This window comes from Anolis sagrei, chromosome 9 (assembly GCF_037176765.1).
Source record: "Anolis sagrei isolate rAnoSag1 chromosome 9, rAnoSag1.mat, whole genome shotgun sequence".
Lineage (NCBI taxonomy): Eukaryota > Metazoa > Chordata > Lepidosauria > Squamata > Dactyloidae > Anolis > Anolis sagrei.
Window position 1 is genome coordinate 2,144,607 of NC_090029.1, and position 22,463 is coordinate 2,167,069.

The following is a 22,463-nucleotide window of genomic DNA, read 5'->3' on the forward strand; positions in this document are numbered from 1 at the left end:
CTATTATTGTATATTATATTATTATAATAGTATATTATTATATTATATTATATTATATTATATTATGATTATATTATATGTTATAATTGTATGTTATTATATTATATTAATATAATTGTATATTAAAGCACCCCTGACAGATGGCCATCTATTCTTAATAATAATAATATAATATAATATTAAAACTATTCTTATTATATATTATATTATTATTATTGTATATGTTATAATTGTATGTTATTATATTATATTAATTGTATATTAAAGCACCCCTGACAGATGGCCATCTATTCTTAATGATAATAATATAATATAATATAGAATAATAATAATAGGAAGACGTTTAGCTGGGTTAAGACAAGCCGTTTTGAAGCGTTTTAAAGACTGGATTCCTGCAAGTGCGGACTCCATTCTGACTTGGGATTGTTTTTGGATGGACATCTCATTCTGACTTCATCTTCTGCTTTTGGACGTGCTCTGGGCTTGGGACAGTTTTTTGATAATATAATATAATATAATATAATATAATATAATATAATATAATATATAATATAATATATACAATACAATACAATACAATACAATACAATATATTATATTATATTATATTATATTATATTATATTATATTATATTATATTATATTATATTATATTATATAAGGTTGTGAGTTGTATCACACCAACCGTCAACCACAGAGGGAGAGGGAAGCTTCAGAAGTTCCCCCCGTCCCGTTTGGAAGTGTTTTTTGCGTATTGCGCAATCGTGTCCGCCATTAACGAATTGATTCGTATATTTACCAAATTTCGTAAATATCGAAATTTTGAAATTTCGGAAATCCTCTCAGATTAGAAACGTGGGCGCCCCCGAGATACAAAACGAGTTTAGAACCAATTTTTTTCTTGATCCACCAAGCCTAACCGCTAGTGCTTTTGGCAAATTCAGATTTTTTAAACAGCCCTTCCTTGTTTGAGGCATGGCTTTCCCTGAGTAGGATGTTGTTCTTTCCCGCGGGATCAGGGGGCTGCTCCTGCTTAGTCCGGGGAGCCACTTTGTCCGGTCAGCCGGGCCAGCTTGTCCGTTTCGAACTCGGTCGCGATCTTCAAAGCGATGCCCCCGAGGGAGACCGACTGCATGTTGCAAAGGATGGAGACCACCACACCGCGGGGCGGCTTCAGCGGGAGACCCTCCTTCGCCTCGGGGAGCTCTTCCTCAGGAAGAATGAGCAGGATGCTACTGGCGCCCACGGCTCCCCCGGTGTGGAAGGCGTGGTGCCGCGAGCGTCGGCAGAACCCGCACTCCTGCCGCCCCTCGGACACGAACCAGGCCAGGCCGTAGCGGCCGTCCTTGGGGCAGGCGGACTCCGTGCAGGGGCTCGACCACAGCATGGCCACCGTGTCAGGCTTCAGGTAGCCGGGCAGCTGTCCCGCGGGGAGGCTCTTCGGGATGGAGCCGAGCTGGTAGCTGTACAGCATGGCGTTGCCAAACTTGAGGAGGTCGCCCACTGTGGACACGAAGCCGCCCCCGGCCCACTTGTAGGAGTTGTCCACAAAGGGCGCGTTGACCAGGCGGCCCTTCTTGTTGTGGGTGTAGTACCTGCAAGGGAGACACAACTAGAATTCAGCCACTTTGTAAAAGTCCAACAAGAATAGGCCTGAGCCAACTTGGGCTAAGCTGTTAGGAATTGTGGGAGTTGAAGTACAAAACACCTGGAGGGAGGGCCCAAGTTGGCTCGTGCCTGAACAACAACAACAACAACAACAATAATAAGAATAATAATGGAATTTCTGCTTTAGCACAACCCTTACTATTCAGAAACACCCTAAAAGCCTTACTGGGCTCCGCTACTGGGTCGAACTGCGTCTTGAGCACTGAGTGGACCTACCAGTAAGGCCAGTAGACTCTCCAGCTGGAGTTCTTTGGCCTTCCAAACTGTTTACCCTCTGAAATTCCTCAAAGTTTTAGGGCTGTTTCCCTGGAAATCTTTGGATGCTCTTAAGACTGTTCTCCCCCGGAAAGTCTTAAGGGGTGAAGCTTTTGTACAGGAGAAGCTTGTACAAGTCCTCTAAATTAGCTTTCCTTACTAAAGACGAACTAAAAATGGCTCCCTTCCCTTCCCAATTGCCCTGAGCAAGGGGCGGAACCAAAACTTAACGATGATAGACAGGTGACTTGCCCTATGACTGCAACCAAAGGAATCCCTGAGACCTAGGACTGCAAGCAAACATTTAATACAAACAAATAAAGTTGGAGCTCCTGGTACAGCCGTACCAGCACATTAACACTTTTGTTTTTAAAGAAGGAATCCTAAGCATGTAGCAACTATAATGCACACTTTTTTTTTGGCCAAATGACAAAGAGCGCACTTTTTGTTGCTGCGCATGACATTCGGCAGCAAATCCTTTTTTTTTTTTGTTTCCGGGTTTTGAAAATGAAGTTGCGCCTTAGATCTGAATCGGTGTCTAGGTGCTGTGTTGGACTGGATAAGAGCTAACAAACTGAAACTGAATCAAGACAAGACAGAGGTCCTACTGGTCAGTCGTAAGGCCGAACAGGGCATAGGGTGACAGCCTGTGCTGGACGGGCTCACACTCCCCCTGAAGACGCAGGTTCGCAGCTTGGGAGTGATCCTGGACTCATTGCTGAGCCTGGAACCCCAGGTCTCGGCGGTGGCCGGGAGAGCTTTTGCACAATTAAAACTTGTGCACCAGTTGCGCCCGTACCTTGGGAAGTCTGATCTGGCCACAGTGGTCCACGCTCTTGTTACATCCCGAATAGACTACTGCAACACACTCTACGTGGGGTTGCCCTTGAAGACTGTTCGGAAACTTCAACTGGTCCAGCGAGCGGCAGCCAGATTGCTCACCGGAGCGATATACAGGGAGCACACTACCCCCCTGCTGCGTCAGCTCCACTGGCTGCTGGTTCAGTTCCAAGCACAATTCAAGGTGCTGGTTTTGACCTACAAAACCCTTTACGGTTCCGGTCCAGCGTACCTGTCCGAATGTATCTCCCTCTACATCCCACCCCGGAATTTGAGATCATCTGGAGGGGCCCTGCTCTCGATCCCACCGCTATCACAAGTGAGGTTGGTGGGGACGAAGAGCAGGGCCTTCTCAGTGGTGGCCCCTCGCCTGTGGAACTCACTCCCCGGGGGAAATTAGGGCATCAACATCCCTCCTCTCCTTCAGGAGAAAGGTGAAGACATGGTTGTGGGACCAGGCCTTCGGGTAATCTGGCAACTAGATATGGACAACTATATGGATAGGACTGACAGGACGGACAATTGTGGAATTGGAATTTGGACTATGAGATTGCGAAACGCTGACCGTCAATGAGGAGAAATGGTTTGTATTGGTTTTATTGCTTTTACTGGTTTTATGGTTGTTTTCGCCTTGCAAGAATTGTTGTTTCTGTTAACTGATGTATTGCTAGAATTCCTGTTTTCTGTTAATTGATGTTATTTTGTCTTATTGTTGTTATGTGATGCGGGCATCAAATTGTGCCTTGCTTTGTAAGCTGCCCTGAGTCCCCTTCGGGGTGAGAAGGGCGGGGTAGAAGCAACCGAAATAAATAAATAAAAATAAATGGGACAGGAGTCAAGGCGAGAGTATCTTTACCTCCCTCTGTTGTAGATGAGCGGCTCGTTCTCGTCCAGCCCCGTTGCCGACATGTCCAGGTCTCGGAAGATTTGCAGCATGTAGTCCGTGAACCTCTGTCCCGAGGCACGCTCCACCACGGCGCTCAGGAGGGTGAATCCGTGCGTTGAATACAAGAACTGGCTGCCTTGAAGGAAGGGAGAAAGAAGGCGGACAGAGTCTGACACGCTGCGACTGAAACCTCAGAGATAGAATCATAGAATCAAAGAGTTGGAAGAGACCTCCTGGGCCATCCAGTCTGTGACGATGTGTAAGTTTTATTTCTTTGGTTATGTGTAGTTTGGACAGTGGTTTAGGGATGGTAAGTATGGGAGATTATGTTTTGTGGGAGATGGTGGCTTGGCGTTAGCTGAGTTGCCATAGCAACAGGGGCGGAGCCAACTGCCTCTTCAGGAGGCAGCTGTTTTAAAAAGTCAGTCAGTAAGCCGGTGAGCTACTGAGAGGACTGAGTCTCTGGGTGGAGATTCAGGGAATGTGTCTGTAGCCGGTGTGCTACAGGAAAGACTGAATCTCAGGGTGGGGATTCAGGGAATCAATCGGTGACCAAAGTTGTTGCAGAGAAGGACCCGGTAGTGAGAGAGCTACAGGGGGTTGTTGATTCTGAATTAAGAATCAAGGTTTGGCTGGGTTTAAGCCTGCTGTGCCTGCTGTGAAACGTTTTGAAGTCTGTGCCTGAGATTACTCATGAAACCTTTCCAATGTAACCATCAAGATTTGTGCCTCTTTTGAAGAAACAGTTAAACATGTTATACTCCTGTTAAAATAAACTTGTTACTATTCTCCTCAAGCCTTGCCTGATACAGTTTCTCCTAAGTTCAACAGCCTGCAATAGTCAGGAAATAGTCAGGAAATAGTCAGGAAAGTAAACGCTACGCTATCAAATAAATAAAGCCTTCTGTAATTAACAGTCCCTTTATAAAATAGCTCCTAGGTGGATATTGATCGTTGCCCGGCTTCCCTCACAGATTAGGTGGCAGTGGGTGTTTTACCACTTGCACCTTCACATTTGGTGGCATTCGGTGGCATTAAAACGGTCTCCTTCACACAGTCCAACCCCATTCTGCCAAGAAGCAGGAATATTGCATTCAAATCACCCCTGACAGATGGCCATCCAGCCTATGCTTAAAAGCTTCCAAAGAAGGAGCCTCCACCACACTCCGGGGCAGAGAGTTCCACTGCTGAACAGCTCTCACAGTCAGGAAGTTCTTCCTCAGGTTCAGATGGAATCTCCTTTCTTGTAGTTTGAAGCCATTGTTCCTTTGCGTCCTAGTCTCCAGGGAAGCAGAAAGGAAGCTTGCTCCCTCCTCCCTGTGGCTTCCTCACATATTTATATATGGCCCTCCTCATCACTCCTCTCATCCTTCTCTTCTTCAGGCTAAACTTGCCCAGCTCCTTAAGCCGCTCCTCATAGGGCTTGTTCTCCAGACCCTTGATCATTTGAGTCGCCCTCCTCTGGACACATTCCAGCTGTCAGGGGTGATTTGAATGCAATATTCCTGCTTCTTGGCAGAATGGGGTTGGACTGGATGGCCAATGAGGTCTCTCCCAACTCTTTGATTCTGTGATTCATTGCGTCCTAGTCTCCAGGGAAGCAGAAAACAAGCTTGCTCCCTCCTCCCTGTGGCTTCCTCTCACATATTTATACATGGCTCTCATATCTCCTCTCAGCCTTCTCTTCTTCAGGCTAAACGTGCCCAGCTCCCCAAGCCACTCCTCATAGGGCTTGTTCTCCAGATCCTTGATCTGCTCCCTCCTCCCTGTGGCTTCCTCTCACATATTTATACATGGCTACCATATCTCCTCTCAGCCTTCTCTTCTTCAGGCTAAACGTGCCCAGCTCCCCAAGCCACTCCTCATAGGGCTTGTTCTCCAGATCCTTGATCTGCTCCCTCCTCCCTGTGGCTTCCTCTCACATATTTATACATGGCTACCATATCTCCTCTCAGCCTTCTCTTCTTCAGGCTAAACATGCCCAGCTCCTTAAGCCGCTCCTCATAGGGCTTGTTCTCCAGACCCTTGATCATTTAGTCACCCTCCCTATGACATATTCCCTTCTCACATTTATACATGGCTATCATGTCTCCTCTCAGCCTTCTCTTCTTTAGGCTAAACATGCCCAGCTCCTTAAGCCGCTCCTCATAGGGCTTGTTCTCCAGACCCTTGATCATTTAGTCACCCTCCCTATGACATATTCCCTTCTCACATTTATACATGGCTATCATGTCTCCTCTCAGCCTTCTCTTCTTCAGGCTAAACATGCCCAGCTCCTTAAGCCGCTCCTCATAGGGCTTGTTCTCCAGACCCTTGATCATTTAGTCACCCTCCCTATGACATATTCCCTTCTCACATTTATACATGGCTATCATGTCTCAGCCTTCTCTTCTTCAGGCTAAACATGCCCAGCTCCTTAAGCCGCTCCTCATAGGGCTTGTTCTCCAGACCCTTGATCATTTAGTCACCCTCCCTATGACATATTCCCTTCTCACATTTATACATGGCTATCATATCTCCTCTCAGCCTTCTCTTCTTCAGGCTAAACATGCCCAGCTCCTTAAGCCGCTCCTCATAGGGCTTGTTCTCCAGACCCTTGATCATTTGAGTCGCCCTCCTCTGGACACATTCCAGCTTGTCAAGATCTCTCTTGAATGGTTCTGGAACTTGGCCAGACAGCCCAGAGAACTCACAACGATTCAGAGAGGACTGCTTTTTGCCTGCTGAGCTCAAAATTCCTTTGCAGCCACACAACACACCTTTCTGTGAGCTAACTGATCAGCTAAGTATCCTGTTTGTATTTTTTGGATGCTCTGCTGTTTTGGGAGAATAACACTTTCCACTCTCTCTGAACTTTTCTCGTTAACCCATTATATCTTTGTGACATTCACTTTAGACATTTCCTGGCCACAATGCAGTGATTTCCTGAGCACCACAATTCAAGAGAGATATTGACTCTAAGCTGGAATGTGTCCAGAGGAGGGCGACTCAAATGATCAAGGGTCTGGAGAACAAGCCCCATGAGGAGCGGCTTAAGGAGCTGGGCATGTTTAGCCTGAAGATGAGAAGGCTGAGAGGAGATATGATGAGGGCCATGGATAAATATGTGAGAGGAAGCCACAGGGAGGAGGGAGCAGATCAAGGGTCTGGAGAACAAGCCCTATGAGGAGCAGCTTAAGGAGTTGGACATGTTTAGCCTGAAGAAGAGAAGGCTGAGAGGAGATATGATGAGAGCCATGTATAAATATGTGAGAGGAAGCCACAGGGAGGAGGGAGCAGATCAAGGGTCTGGGGAACAAGCCCTATGAAGAGCGGCTTAAGGAGTTGGGCATGTTTAGCCTGAAGAAGAGAAAGCTGAGAGGAGATATGATGAGGGTCATGTATAAATATGTGAGAGGAAGCCACAGGGAGGAGGAGGGAGCAGATCAGGGGTCTGGAGAACAAGCCTTATGAGGAGCGATTTAAGGAGTTGGGCATGTTTAGCCTGAAGAAGAGAAGGCTGAGAGGAGATATGATGAGGGCCATGGATAAATATGTGAGAGGAAGCCACAGGGAGGAGGGAGCAGATCAGGGGTCTGGAGAACAAGATCCTATGAGGAACGGCTTAAGGAGCTGGGCATGTTTAGCCTGAAGAAGAGAAGGCTGAGAAGGGATATGATAGCCATGTATCGATATGTGAGAGGAAGCCACAGGGAGGAGGGAGCAGATCAGGGGTCTGGAGAACAAGCCCTATGAGGAGCGGCTTAAGGAGCTGGGCATGTTTAGCCTGAAGAAGAGAAGGCTGAGAGGAGATATGATGAGGGCCATGTGTAAATACGTGAGAGGAAGCCACAGGGAGGAGGAGGGAGCAAGCTTGTTTTCTGCTTCCCTGGAGACTAGGACGCAATGGAACAATGGCTTTAAACTACAAGAGAGGAGATTCCATCTGAACACGAGGAAGAACTTCCTGACTGTGAGAGCCGTTCAGCAGTGGAACTCTCTGCCCCGGAGTGTGGTGGAGGCTCCTTCTTTGGAAGCTTTTAAACAGAGGCTGGGTGGCCATCTGTCAGGGGTGATTTGAATGCAACGTTCCTGCTTCTTGGCAGAATGGGGTTGGACTGGATGATAGCCCAGGAGGGCTCTTCCAACTCTTGGATTCTAGGATTCTATGACAACCCGCCTGCCGTTAAGGGGCCAGGGCCAAGACGGCTGGCAACTCACCTGGTTTGAAGAACAAAGGGTCGTTCTTAAATATATTCAGGGAGTCCATCACGTGCTCAATTCTCTCTTTCAGGTAATACTCCTCGTGTTCGAACTCCCCTTTCTTCTTCCCGCTCTTGGTGTCACTGCCTTCCTTCTTTTCGGCGGCTTTGTCCTCTTTCTCCTTCTGGACCGGCTTCGTGGGGCCTTTCGCCGCCTTCAGCGCTCGGTTGGCCTTTTCCTTCTCTTCCTTGACTTTGGAAATGTCCTTCTCGTAGTGGCGGATCCCGCTCAAATGGGAAGCCAGCAGCCGAGTCGTAACAGTGACCTAGATGTTTGAAAAAGAAGGCAACGGTTCAGAGAACTATTTATATATTTATTAGCGACATTTTTATGCCGCCCTTAGCATAGTACAATATTGGCATTAAATATTACTATATTGTACTATACCAGGGGTCCCCAAACTACAGCCCGCGGGTTGTATGCGGCCCGCCGAGGGCATTTCTCCGGCCCGCGTGGCCTGGCCACGCCCACCCGGCGCCGCTCCACCCATCGCGGGAACCCTCTGCTCCGGCCACTCTGGTCTCCAAGGAGGCAGGTAAACTACAACTCCAAAGCCTTTTGTAGTTTACCTGCCTCCTTGGAGACCAGAGCGGCCAGAGCAGATGGTTCCTGCGAAGGCCGGAGCTGCACCGGGTGGGCGTGGCCAGCGGTGCCGGGTGGGCGTGGCCAGGGGACGCTGGAAATCTCTGCTCCGGCTGCTCTGGTCTCCAAGGAGGCAGGTAAACTACAACTCCAAAACCAAAGGACACTGCCCACCAAACCCTTCCAGTATTTTCCGTTGGTCATGGGAGAACTGTGTGCCAAGTTTGGTTCAATTCCACCGTTGATGGGGTTCAGAATGCTCTTTGATTGTAGGTGAACTATAAATCCCAGCAACTACAACTCTCAAACGTCAAGATTCTGTTTCCCCCTTACTCCACAAGTGTTCACATTTCGGCATATGGAATATCAGTGCCAAGTTTGGTCCAGATCTATCATTGAGTCCACAGTGATTGATGAAGGCAGGTGAACTACAACTCCAAAACCAAAGGACACTGCCCACTAAACCCTTCCAGTATTTTCAGTTGGTCATGGGAGAACTGTGTGCCAAGTTTGGTTCAATTCCACCGTTGATGGGGTTCAGAATGCTCTTTGATTGTAGGTGAACTATAAATCCCAGCAACTAAAACTCCCAAATGTCAAGATTCTATTTTCCCTCAAACTCCACCAGTGTTCACATTTGGGCATATTGAGTATTTGTGCCAAGTTTGATCCCGATCCATCATTGCTTGAGTCCACAATGATCTCTGAATGTAGGTGAACTACAACTCCAAAATCAAAGGACACTGCCCACCGAACCCTTCTACTATTTTCAGTTGGTCATGGGAAAAATGTGTGCCAAGTTTGGTTTAATTCCATCGTTGGTGGGGTTCAGAATACTCTTTGATTGTAGGTGAACTATAAATCCCAGCAACTACAACTCCCAAATGACAAAATCATTTTTTTTTTTTAGTGAAGGACATACATTGGGTTGTTAGGTGTCTTGTGTCTAAAATTGGTGTCAATTCGTCCAGTGGTTTGTGAGTTCTGTTTATCCCACAAACGAACATTACATTTTTATTTATATAGAAGTGTGGGTCTTTGTTTTTTGATTTTTTGGGGGGTTTTTTGCACTGCAAATAATATATGTGCAGTGTGCATAGGAATTCATTCATGTTTTTTTTCAAATTATAATCCGGGCCCCCAACAGTTTGCGGGACTGTGACCCGGTCCTCTGTTCAAAAGGTTTGGGGACCCCTGTACTATACTATTATATTGTAATATTATTAGCAATATTACATGTAATATAAATATATTATAATATATTACTATTAGTATTACAATGCATTACATTATCTATATATATGCTGGTCGCTTATGCGGCGAGAGAATCAGCCGTCTACGAAGACGTTGCCTAGGGGACACCCGGATGTCTTGCAATCCTGCGAGGAGGCTTCTCTCATGTCCTCATAGGAAACCTGCTACCAAACAGGAGCTTTTTTGTTGAGTTCCAGGGCCAGAGAAGCAGATGGCGGAAACAGAAGAACGGCCTGCCTCAGGGGAGCGTGCTCGCTCCATCCGTGTTCAACATCTACACAAATGACCAGCCACTGCCAGAAGGGACAGAGAGCTTCATCTATGCTGATGATCGTGCCATCACTGCTCAAGCAGGGAGCGTTGAGATGGAAGAACAGAAGCTCTCGAAAGCTCTAAGTGCTCTTACTGCCTATTACAGGGAAAACCAACTGATCCCTAATCATATATCATATATACAATATCACAAAGGACGACCACCTCACCCGCCTCAGAGGAAACCTGCTACAAAACAGGAGCTTTTTTGTTGAGTTCCAGGGCCAGAGAAGCAGATGGCGGAAACAGAAGAACGGCCTGCCTCAGGGGAGCGTGCTCGCTCCATCCGTGTTCAACATCTACACAAATGACCAGCCACTGCCAGAAGGGACAGAGAGCTTCATCTATGCTGATGATCGTGCCATCACTGCTCAAGCAGGGAGCGATGAGATGGAAGAACAGAAGCTCTCGAAAGCTCTAAGTGCTCTTACTGCCTATTACAGGGAAAACCAACTGATCCCTAATCATATATCATATATACAATATCACAAAGGACGACCACCTCACCCGCCTCAGAGGAAACCTGCTACAAAACAGGAGCTTTTTTGTTGAGTTCCAGGGCCAGAGAAGCAGATGGCGGAAACAGAAGAACGGCCTGCCTCAGGGGAGCGTGCTCGCTCCATCCGTGTTCAACATCTACACAAATGACCAGCCACTGCCAGAAGGGACAGAGAGCTTCATCTATGCTGATGATCGTGCCATCACTGCTCAAGCAGGGAGCGTTGAGATGGAAGAACAGAAGCTCTCGAAAGCTCTAAGTGCTCTTACTGCCTATTACAGGGAAAACCAACTGATCCCTAATCATATATCATATATACAATATCACAAAGGACGACCACCTCACCCGCCTCAGAGGAAACCTGCTACAAAACAGGAGCTTTTTTGTTGAGATCCAGGGCCAGAGAAGCAGATGGCGGAAACAGAAGAACGGCCTGCCTCAGGAGAGAGTGGTTGCTCCATCCATGTTCAACATCTACACAAATGACCAGCCACTGACAGAAGGGACAGAGATTCATCTATGCTGATGATCGTGCCATCACCGCTCAAGCAGGGAGCTTTGAGATGGTAGAACAGAAGCTCTCCGAAGCTCTAGGTGCTCTTACTGCCTATTACAGAGGAAACCAGCTGATCCCTAATCCATCTAAAACACAGACATGCGCCTTTCACCTCAAGAACAGACAAGCATCAGAAGCTCTGAGGATAACCTGGGAAGGAATCCCACAGGAGCATTGCAGCGCACCCAAATACCTGGGAGTTGCCCCTCTGGACCGTGCTCTGACCTACAAGAAGCACTGCCTGAACATCAAGCAAAAAGTGGGTGCTAGAAACAATATCATACGAAAGCTGACTGGCACAACCTGGGGATCACAACCAGACACAGTGAAGACATCTGCCCTTGCGTTATGCTACTCTGCTACTGAGTATGCATGCCTAGTGTGGAACACATCTCACCACGCTAAAACAGTGGATGTGGCTCTGAATGAGACATGCCGCATTATCACGGGGTGTCTGCGCCCCACACCACCGGAGAAATTACACTGCTTAGCCGGTATTGCACCACCTGACATTTGCTGGGAAGGAGCAGCCAATAGTGAAAGGACCAAGGCAGAGACATCTCCAGCTCATCCCCTGTTTGGGTATCAGCCAGCACGTCCACGACTTAAATCAAGACATAGTTTTCTAAGATCTACAGCAGGGGTCCCCAAACTATGGCCCGCGGGCCACTTCCGGCCCACCAAGAGCACTTATCCGGTCCGTGGAGGAGGAGCGCTCCCCTCCACACAGTGCCCCTCTCTTGGCTGGCTCACGCTATCCGTCAGGCCCTATGGGCAGCGTGAGCCAGCCAAGGGCAGGTGCTTTGCGTGGCCTACTCGTGCGTAAAGCAGAGCTGCTCCTCCCTGGTAGCTGCTCCTCCCTTGGCAGGCTCACGCTGCCCATTGGGCCCGATGGGCAGCGTGAGCCAACCAAGGAGGCTGTCCCGGCGCTATATGCAGTCATGGTGGCCACATGACTTTGGAGGTGTCTATGGACAATGCCGGCTCTTCGACTTAGAAATGCAGATGAGCACCACACCCGAGAGTCAGACACGACTGGACTTCATGTCAGAGGAAAACCTTTAACTAGGAAAATTGTGGAAGATCCAGGGTGGGAGAAAGGACTCTTGTCTGTTGGAGGTATGTATGAATGTTTCAATTGGCCACCTTGATGACCATTTCATAGCCTGACAGTTTTTAGGGAGAATCCTTTGTTGAGAGGTGATTAGCTGGCCCTGATTGTTTCTTGTCTGGAGTTCCCCTGTGTTTGAGTCTTGTTCTTTATTTACAGTTATAATTTTAGAGTTTTTTTTAATACTGGTAGCCAGATTTTGTTCAGACTAGAAATAGGAAGATTTCCCATTCTCTGCTCTTGGAATTACTGCCTCAAGAGGGCTAGAAAGAACCCCCTCTGAGGGCCCTTCCACACAGCAAAATAAGGTATCTGCAATGTGCATAGGAATTTTTTTAATTGATTTTTAAATATATATATATATATATATATATATATATATATATATATATATAGTCCGGCCCTCCAACGGTCTGAGGGACAGTGAACTGGCCCCCGGTTTAAAAAGTTTGAGGACCCGTGATCTACAGAGACACTCGCTGGAACACCTCAGCAAGCGAGAGTCCAAAAGTGGCAGGCTCAAACCCAGAGCCTCAATCAATGGCTGATACCCAATGAGAGACCCCCTCCTGGGCACACAGAAGACTTGGAAGCGCTGAACAGACTGCACTCTGGCACCACGAGATGCAGAGCCAACCTCAAGAAATGGGGCCTCCAAGTGGAGTCCACCACATGTGAGTGTGGAGAAGAGCAAACCACTGACCACCTGCTGCAATGCACCCTGAGCCCTGCCACATGATGCACAAGGGAGGACCTCCTTGCGGCAACACCAGAGGCACTCCAAGGGGACAGAGACTGGTCAAAGGACATTTAATCCACTACCAAGCTTGCAAACTCTGTGTTTTTGTATGTTTGTTTCTTCTGTTAAAAAATGTAATACATCTGTTCGGTTGCCTGACACGATAAATAAATCTTAAATTACAGTTTTATGTAAATATTCAAAAACATTTAACCCGCTGATGCCTCAATTAATGTAATTCTATTGGGATCTATTTTTATTTTGAGTTTTACCAGTAGCTGCTGCATTTCCCACCTTCGGCTTATACCAGAGTCAATATGTTTTCCCAGTTATTTGTGGTAAAATTAGGTGCCTCGGCTTATATTTGGGTCGGCTTATACTCGAGTATATACGGCAAATAAATAAATAAATCACCTGGGGGGCCGACGTTGGCCCATGACTGCTATACCTGATGCTCGAGAATGGGCCCTCGCTGAGAAAATAATACCTTCTCTCCTTCGTACTCCTTTTCCGGGAATTCCGGGACGTACTTCTGCACGGGGGCGTCCAAGTCCAGCTTCCCTTCCTCCCACAGCTTCGCGGCAGCCACCATCGCCAAGGGTTTACTGATGCTCGCAATGCGCAGGACGGTCTCTGGCCGGCAGGGCACCCGGTTCTCTACGTCGGCAAAACCCATGCCTTGAAGGGGAGCAAAGGGGTGGCTTTCATTGGCTTTCAGGGCAGGCAGATATACAACTGGTTGGACCGAAAGCACATCACACCCAAGTCTATAGTCCTCATCAAGGAAAGATAATGACCAGCCACTGCCAGAAGGGACAGAGATTCATCTATGCTGATGATCGTGCCATCACCGCTCAAGCAGGGAGCTTTGAGATGGTTGAACAGAAGCTCTCCGAAATTCTAGGTGCTCTTACCGCCTACTACAGGGAAAAGCAGCTGATCCCTAACCATATATCATATATATAATATCACACAGGACGACCACCTCACCCGCCTCATAGGAAACCTGCTACAAAACAGGAGCTTCTTTGTTGAGTTCCAGGGCCAGAGAAGCAGATGGCGGAAGCAGAAGAACGGCCTGCCTCAGGGGAGTGTGCTTGCTCCATCCATGCTCAACATCTACACAAATGACCAGCCACTGCCAGAAGGGACAGAGAGTTTCATCTATGCTGATGATCGTGCCATCACCGCTCAAGCAGGGAGCTTTGAGATGGTAGAACAGAAGCTCTCCGAAGCTCTAGGTGCTCTTACTGCCTATTACAGGGAAAACCAGCTGATCCCTAATCATATATCATATGTATAATATCACACAGGACGACCACCTCACCCGCCTCATAGGAAACCTGCTACAAAACAGGAGCTTTTTAGTTGAGTTCCAGGGCCAGAGAAGCAGATGGCGGAAACAGAAGAACGGCCTGCCTCAGGGGAGCGTGCTTGCTCCATCCATGTTCAACATCTACACAAATGACCAGCCACTGCCAGAAGGGACAGAGAGTGTCATCTATGCTGATGATCGTGCCATCACCGATCAAGCAGGGAGCTTTGAGATGGTTGAACAGAAGCTCTCCGAAGCTCTAGGTGCTCTTACTGCCTATTACAGGGAAAACCAGCTGATCCCTAATCCATCTAAAACACAGACATGTGCCTTTCACCTTAAGAACAGACAAGCATCCCGAGCTCTGAGGATGATGACCTGGGAAGGGATCCCACTGGAGCATTGCAGCGCACCCAAATACCTGGGAGGAGTCACTCTGGACCGTGCCCTGACCTACAAGAAGCACTGCCTGAACATCAAGCAAAAAGTGGGTGCTAGAAACAATATCATATGAAAGCAGACTGGCACAACCTGGGGATCACAACCAGACACAGTGAAGACATCTGCCCTTGCGCTATGCTACTCTGCTGCTGAGTATGCATGCCCAGTGTGGAACACATCTCACCACGCTAAAACAGTGGATGTGGCTCTTAATGAGACATGCCGCATTATCACGGGTGTCTGCGCCCTACACCACGGGAGAAATGACACTGCTTAGCTGGTATTGCACCACCTGACATCCGCTGGGAAGTGGTAGCCAATAGCGAAAGGACCAAGGCAGAGACATCTCCAGCTCACCCCCTGTTTGGGTATCAGCCAGCACATCCGCGACTTAAATCTAGAAATAGTTTTCTAAGATGTACAGAAATAGTTTTCTAAGATCTCAGCAAGCGAGAGTTCAAAAGTGGCAGGCTCAAACCCAGCACCTCAATCCGTGGGTGATACCAGATGAGAGACTCCCCCCTGGGCACACAGAAGACGGGGCGACTTGGAAGGCACTGAACAGACTGCGCTCGGGCACCACGAGGTGAGGCAATACAATACTTTATAATGGTCACTGACCAGCACAAAGCGGGCTCAAAGTATCTATTATTAGTATTAGAATGTATTATTATTATTATTATTATTATTATTATTATTATGTTTATTTATACCCTGCTTTTTCTCTCTGCGAGACTCAAAGAGGCAATACAATACTTTATTATGGTCACTGACCAGCACAACGCGGGCACAATGTATTTATTATTAGTATTAGAATGTATTATTATTCTTATTATTATTATTACTATTATGTTTATTTATACCCCGCTTTTTCTCTCTGCAAAACTCAAAGAGGCAATACAATACTTTATTATGGTCATTGACCAGCACAAAGCGGGCTCAAAGTATCTATTATTAGTATTAGAATGTATTATTATTATTATTATTATTATTATTATTACTATTATGTTTATTTATACCCCGCTTTTTCTCTCTGCGAGACTCAAAGAGACAATACAATACTTTATTATGGTCACTGACCAGCACAAAGCGGGCACAATGTATCTATTATTAGTATTAGAATGTATTATTATTATTATTACTATTATGTTTATTTATATCCCGCTTTTTCTCTCTGCGAGACTCAAAGAGGCAATACAATACTTTATTATGGTCACTGACCAGCACAAAGCGGGCTCAATGTATCTATTATTAGTATTAGAATATATTATTATTATTATTATTATTATTATTATTATTATGTTTATTATTATTATTATTATTATGTTTATTATTATGTTTATTTATACCCCGCTTTTTCTCTCTGCAAAACTCAAAGAGGCAATACAATACTTTATTATGGTCAGTGACCAGCACAAAGCGGGCTCAAAGTATCTATTATCAGTATTAGAATATATTATTATTATTATTATTATGTTTATTTATACCCCGCTTTTTCTCTCTGCGAGACTCAAAGAGGCAATACAATACTTTATTATGGTCACTGACCAGCACAAAGCGGGCTCAAAGTATCTATTATCAGTATTAGAATATATTATTATTATTATTATTACTATTATGTTTATTTATACCCCGCTTTTTCTCTCTGCGAGACTCAAAGAGGCAATACAATACTTTATTATGGTCACTGACCAGCACAAAGCGGGCACAATGTATCTATTATTAGTATTAGAATGTATTATTATTATTATTATTACTATTATGTTTATTTATACCCTGCTTTTTCTCTCTGCAAAACTCAAAGGGGCAATACAATACTTTATTATGGTCACTGACCAGCACAAAGGGGCACAATGTATCTATTATTAGTATTAGAAGGTATTATTATTATTATTATTATTATTATTATGTTTATTTATACCCCGCTTTTTCTCTCTGCGAGACTCAAAGAGACAATACAATACTTTATTATGGTCACTGACCAGCATAAAATGGGCACAATGTGTCTATTATTAGTATTAGAATGTATTATTATTATTATTATTATTATTATTATTATTATGTTTATTTATACCCTGCTTTTTCTCTCTGCGAGACTCAAAGAGACAATACAATACTTTATTATGGTCACTGACCAGCACAAAGCGGGCACAATGTATCTATTATTAGTATTAGAATGTATTATTATTATTATTATTACTATTATTATTACTATTATTATTATGTTTATTTATACCCCGCTTTTTCTCTCTTCGAGACTCAAAGAGGCAATACGATACTTTATTATGGTCACTGACCAACACAAAGCGGGCTCAAAGTATCTATTATTAGTATTATAATGTATTATTATTATTATTATTATTATTATTATTACTATTATGTTTATTTATACCCTGCTTTTTCTCTCTGCGAGTCTCAAAGAGGCAATACAATATTTTATTATGGTCATTGACCAGCACAAAGCGGGCACAATGTATCTATTATTAGTATTAGACTGTATTATTATTATTATTATTATGTTTATTTATACCCCGCTTTTTCTCTCTGCGAGACTCAAAGAGGCAATACAATACTTTATTATGGTCACTGACCAGCACAAAACGGGCACAAAGTATCTATTATTGGTATTAGAATGTATTATTATTACTATTATTATTATTATTATTATTATTATTATTATTATGTTTATTTATACCCTGCTTTTTCTCTCTGCGAGACTCAAAGGGGCAATACAATACTTTATTATGGTCACTGACCAGCACAAAGCGGGCACAATGTATCTATTATTAGTATTAGAATGTATTATTATTATTATTATTATGTGTATTTATTATTCATTTATTTAAAACATTTATATTCCTCCCTTCTTACGGCGAAGGGGACTCAGTATTAAAAAACTCTAAAATTTCAACAGCATGACAACAGAGAGGAAACAAACAAGGACATCTCATCACCTCTCAACAAAAGATTGCCCCAGGCACTGCCAGGCCATCCAATGCTAATCAAGGTGGTCAGTTGAAACATTCACACCTAGCTCCAGCAGACAAGAGTTCTTTGTCCCACCCTGGTCCTTCCACAGATATATAAACCCCTTTTCCTAGTTCCAACAGACCTCACTCCCTCTGAGGATGCTTGCCATAGATGCAGGCGAAACGTCAGAAGAGAATGCCTCTAGAACATGGCCATATAGCCCAAAATAACCTACAACAATCCAGGTATGGATCGTCCATGTTGCAATCCCAGGCGACAGCAAGATTGAAGAGAAACAACTGGAAAATCCAACACAATACAAGGATTTCAAGATTGAGCTGCACAAACCAGTCAAGGGGGTCCCAGTGGTGATCGGCACACTGGGTGCAGTGCCTAAAGACCTTGGCCTGCACTTAAAAACAATCGGCGCTGACAAAATCACCCCGACAGCGGCAAAAGACCACTTTGCTTGGATCTGCGCCCGACGTGTGATGAAATACAAAAGCCAGCCGAGTGATCTTGTTTGCTGTGTAATCGTCTCATGTTTCAAATAATAATCATGGGCAGGAACACGCCACTCGCTCACCTTCGGACCAGACTTCCTTCCCATCGACAGAGACTCCCACCACGATGCCAGGGGCCCCCACTTCGTCCTGTGGAGAGAAAAAGTCAAAATACAGGAAAAGAGATCTCACTTGAACATTCGGAAGAACTTCCTGACCGCAAGGAGAGCTGTTCAGCAGTGGAACTCACCTCCACAGGAGTCCAAGGTGTTGAACTAGATGACCCTTGTGGGTCTCTTGGAACTCTAGAAGTCTATTATTATTATTATTATTATTATTATTAGCTGTCCCCTGTCATGCGTTGCTGTGGTCCAATCTCTGTATTTGTGTTTTGTGTGTGTATAGGTGTACATATATGTGTGTGTGTGTATATATGTGGTTTTGCACATGCATTGTAATGTATTTATATAGACTAGCCATCCCCTGCCACGTGTTGCTGTGGCCCAGCCTGTGTATATGTATTTTGTGTGTGTATATGTGTACATATATGTGTTAGCGTGTATATATGTCATTTTGCACATGCAGTGTAATGTATTTATATAGACGAACCACCCCCTGCCACGTGTTGCTGTGGCCCAGTCTGTGTATATGTATTTTGTGTGTGTATATGTGTACATATATGTGCACGCATGTATATATGTGGTTTTCAACATGCATTGTATTTATATAGACAAGCCATCCCCTGCCACGTGTTGCTGTGGCCCAGTCTGTGTATATGTATTTTGTGTGTGTATATGTGTACATATGTGTGTTTGCGTGTATATATGTGGTTTTACACATGCATTATAATGTATTTATATAGACGAGCCATTCCCTGCCACACGTTGCTGTGGCCCAGTCTGTGTATATGTATTTTGTGTGTGTATATGTGTACATATGTGTGTTTGCGTGTATATATGTGGTTTTGCACATGCATTGCAATGTATTTATATAGACGAGCCATCCCCTGCCACTTGTTGCTGTGGCCCAGTCTGTCTATATGTATTTTGTGTGTGTATATGTGTACATATGTGTGTTTGCGTGTATATATGTGGTTTTGCACATGCATTGCAATGTATTTATATAGACGAGCCATCCCCTGCCACGTGTTGCTGTGGCCCAGTCTGTGTATATGTATTTTGTGTGTGTATATGTGTACATATGTGTGTTTGCGTGTATATATGTGGTTTTGCACATGCATTGCAATGTATTTATATAGCCGAGCCATCCCCTGCCACGTGTTGCTGTGGCCCAGTCTGTCTATATGTATTTTGTGTGTGTATATGTGTACATATATGTGTTAGTGTGTATATATGTCGTTTTGCACATGCATTGTAATGTAATTATATAGACGAGCCATCCCCTGCCACGTGTTGCTGTGGCCCAGTCTGTGTATATGTATTTTGTGTGTGTATATGTGTACATATATGTGTTAGTGTGTATATATGTCGTTTTGCACATGCATTGTAATGTATTTATATAGACGAGCCATCCCCTGCCACGTGTTGCTGTGGCCCAGTCTGTGTATATGTATTTTGTGTGTGTATATGTGTACATATATGTGTTAGTGTGTATATATGTCGTTTTGCACATGCATTGTAATGTATTTATATAGACGAGCCATCCCCTGCCACGTGTTGCTGTGGCCCAGTCTGTGTATATGTGTACATATGTGTCTACATGTATATATGTGTGTGTGGTTTTGCATATGCATTGTAATGTATTTATACAGACTAGCCATCCCCTGCCACGTGTTGCTGTGGCCCAGTCTGTCTATATGCATTTTGTGTGTGTATATATTTGTGTATATGTGTACATATGTGTGTCTACATGTATATATGTGTGTATGTGTGTGTGGTTTTGCACATGCATTGCAATGTATTTCTACAGACTAGCCATCCCCTGCCACGTGTTGCTGTGGCCCAGTCTGTCTATATGCATTTTGTGTGTGTATATATTTGGGTATATGTGTACATATGTGTGTCTACATGTATGTGTGTGTGTGTGTGGTTTTGCACATGCATTACAATGTATTTCTACAGACTAGCCATCCCCTGCCACGTGTTGCTGTGGCCCAGTCTGTCTATATGTATTTTGTGTGTGTATATATTTGTGTATATGTGTACATATGTGTGTCTACATGTATATATGTGTGTGTGTGTGTTTTGCACATGCATTGCAATGTATTTCTACAGACTAGCCATCCCCTGCCACGTGTTGCTGTGGCCCAGTCTGTCTATATGCATTTTGTGTGTGTATATATTTGTGTATATGTGTACATATGTGTGTCTACATGTATATATATGTGTGTGTGGTTTTGCACATGCATTGCAATGTATTTCTACAGACTAGCCATCCCCTGCCACGTGTTGCTGTGGCCCAGTCTGTCTATATGCATTTTGTGTGTGTATATATTTGTGTAGATGTGACTCTCTCTATTGACATACAATCCTGCTGGGGAGAGACTAGAGAAGCTGCTCTGCGCATGCTCAGTTGCCCTGCTTTTCCCTTACCTTCACTCGTTGCAGGAGGTCCCTGCTGGTGGCCTGGGCTCGGATGTAGGCCGCTCCCCGCCTCGGCCTTTCCTGCGCCTCCCCGTCCGCCTCCATCTCGTCCTTCCCGGCTGCGGAGGAAACCACCGCAGCCGCCAATCCCAAGCCTAGGCCCAGCCCCCACCGCGGGAAGCCTTTTCCCCTTCCTCTCCGACCGAAGGAGGCTCCATTGCGTAGCCCCGCCGAGGCCAGGCGCCGCAGCATCGCGCCGCTACTCTAGGCCAAGGCTCCGGACCTACGACTAGGCCCCGCGTTGCTAGGAGACGTCCCGCTGCGAGAGAACGTCGAGCTCAGCGAGCCGCGCTTCTTCCGGGTTCGGCAAAAGCAATCGAGAGCCGATCGCATCGAACTGAATGGAGTTAATGAATGAGAAAAGGAACCCAAGGTCACTGACCTTTCGAATTAGGCCTGAATTGGACGTGGCTCTCAATACATGTAAGAATGGCAAAGCAGCTGGCCTGGATGATCTACGGATGGAACAAATCAAGAACTTTGGCCCAAAAGCAAGGCACTGGCTGCTGGAGCTGATGAACAACTGCACTGCATCCTGTCAGATCCCCAAAATCTGGAGGAAAGCAAGAGTCATCGCCATCTTGAAGCCAGGCAAAGACCGTCATGACCCAAAAAGCTATAGACCAATAATCTCCATGTTGTGCCACCTCTACAAAGTTCTGGAGAGACTTATTTTGCATAGAATTATGGGGAAAAAATAGACCCCTGTCTGATTCCTTCAGGAAAGTCAGAAGCTGCACATTGCAAGTGCTGAACCTGACTCAGCCCATAGAAGATGGCTTTGAAAGGCAGCAGATCACAGGAGCTGTCTTCATAGACCTGTCAGCAGCCTATGAGACTGTGAACCACCACCCCCACCTCCTGAGAAAAATGTATAGTATCACAAAGGACGACCACCTCACCCGCCTCATAGGAAACCTGCTACAAAACAGGAGCTTCTTTGTTGAGTTCCAGGGCCAGAGAAGCAGATGGCGGAAACAGAAGAACGGCCTGCCTCAGGGGAGCATCCTTGCTCCATCCATGTTCAACATCTACACAAATGACCAGCCACTGCCAGAAGGGACACAGAGCTTCATCTATGCTGATGATCGTGCCATCACCGCTCAAGCAGGGAGCTTTGAGATGGTTGAACAGAAGCTCTCCGAAGCTCTAGGTGCTCTTACTGCCTACTACAGGGAAAACCAGCTGATCCCCAACCCATCTAAAACACAGACATGCGCCTTTCACCTCAAGAACAAACAAGTATCCCAAGCTGTGAGGATTATTACCTGGGAAGGAAGGAATCCCACTGGAGCATTGCAGCGCACCCAAATACCTGGGAGGAGTCACTCTGGACCGTGCTCTGACCTACAAGAAGCACTGCCTGAACATCAAGCAAAAAGTGGGTGCTAGAAACAATATCATACAAAAGCTGACTGGCACAACCTGGGGAGCACAACCAGACACAGTGAAGACATCTGCCCTTGCGCTGTGCTACTCTGCTGCTGAGTATGCATGCCCAGTATGGAACACATCAGCAGGAGAGAGATTATGGAACAAACAACCAATCTTCAGTGGTTCAAACAACACTTCAAGGCTTTCTTAGTCTAGTCCTCAAGGAACTGGTACCTGACTTTGATTAACTGTACTTTCTCTGTAGGAAAAAACCCTTTTTAACCTCTCCCAGGCTGTTTACTATCTAGGCCTC

The 22,463-nt window shown here is 45.4% G+C and overlaps 1 protein-coding gene across 1 annotated transcript; it reads right to left on the reverse strand.

The window, feature by feature from the left end:
- Window positions 1–666: 666 nt before the first annotated feature.
- LACTB (lactamase beta) lies at window positions 667–21,371 on the reverse strand. Its single transcript, XM_067471212.1, has 6 exons — window positions 20,726–21,371; window positions 18,257–18,323; window positions 13,432–13,622; window positions 7,850–8,156; window positions 3,620–3,785; window positions 667–1,595 (listed from the first exon to the last, which is right to left on the reverse strand). The coding sequence occupies exons 1-6, from the start codon at window positions 20,966–20,968 to the stop codon at window positions 1,034–1,036; spliced, it is 1,536 nt and encodes a 511-aa protein (XP_067327313.1). The 5' UTR covers window positions 20,969–21,371; the 3' UTR covers window positions 667–1,033.
- Between the last annotated feature and the right edge of the window lie 1,092 nt (window positions 21,372–22,463).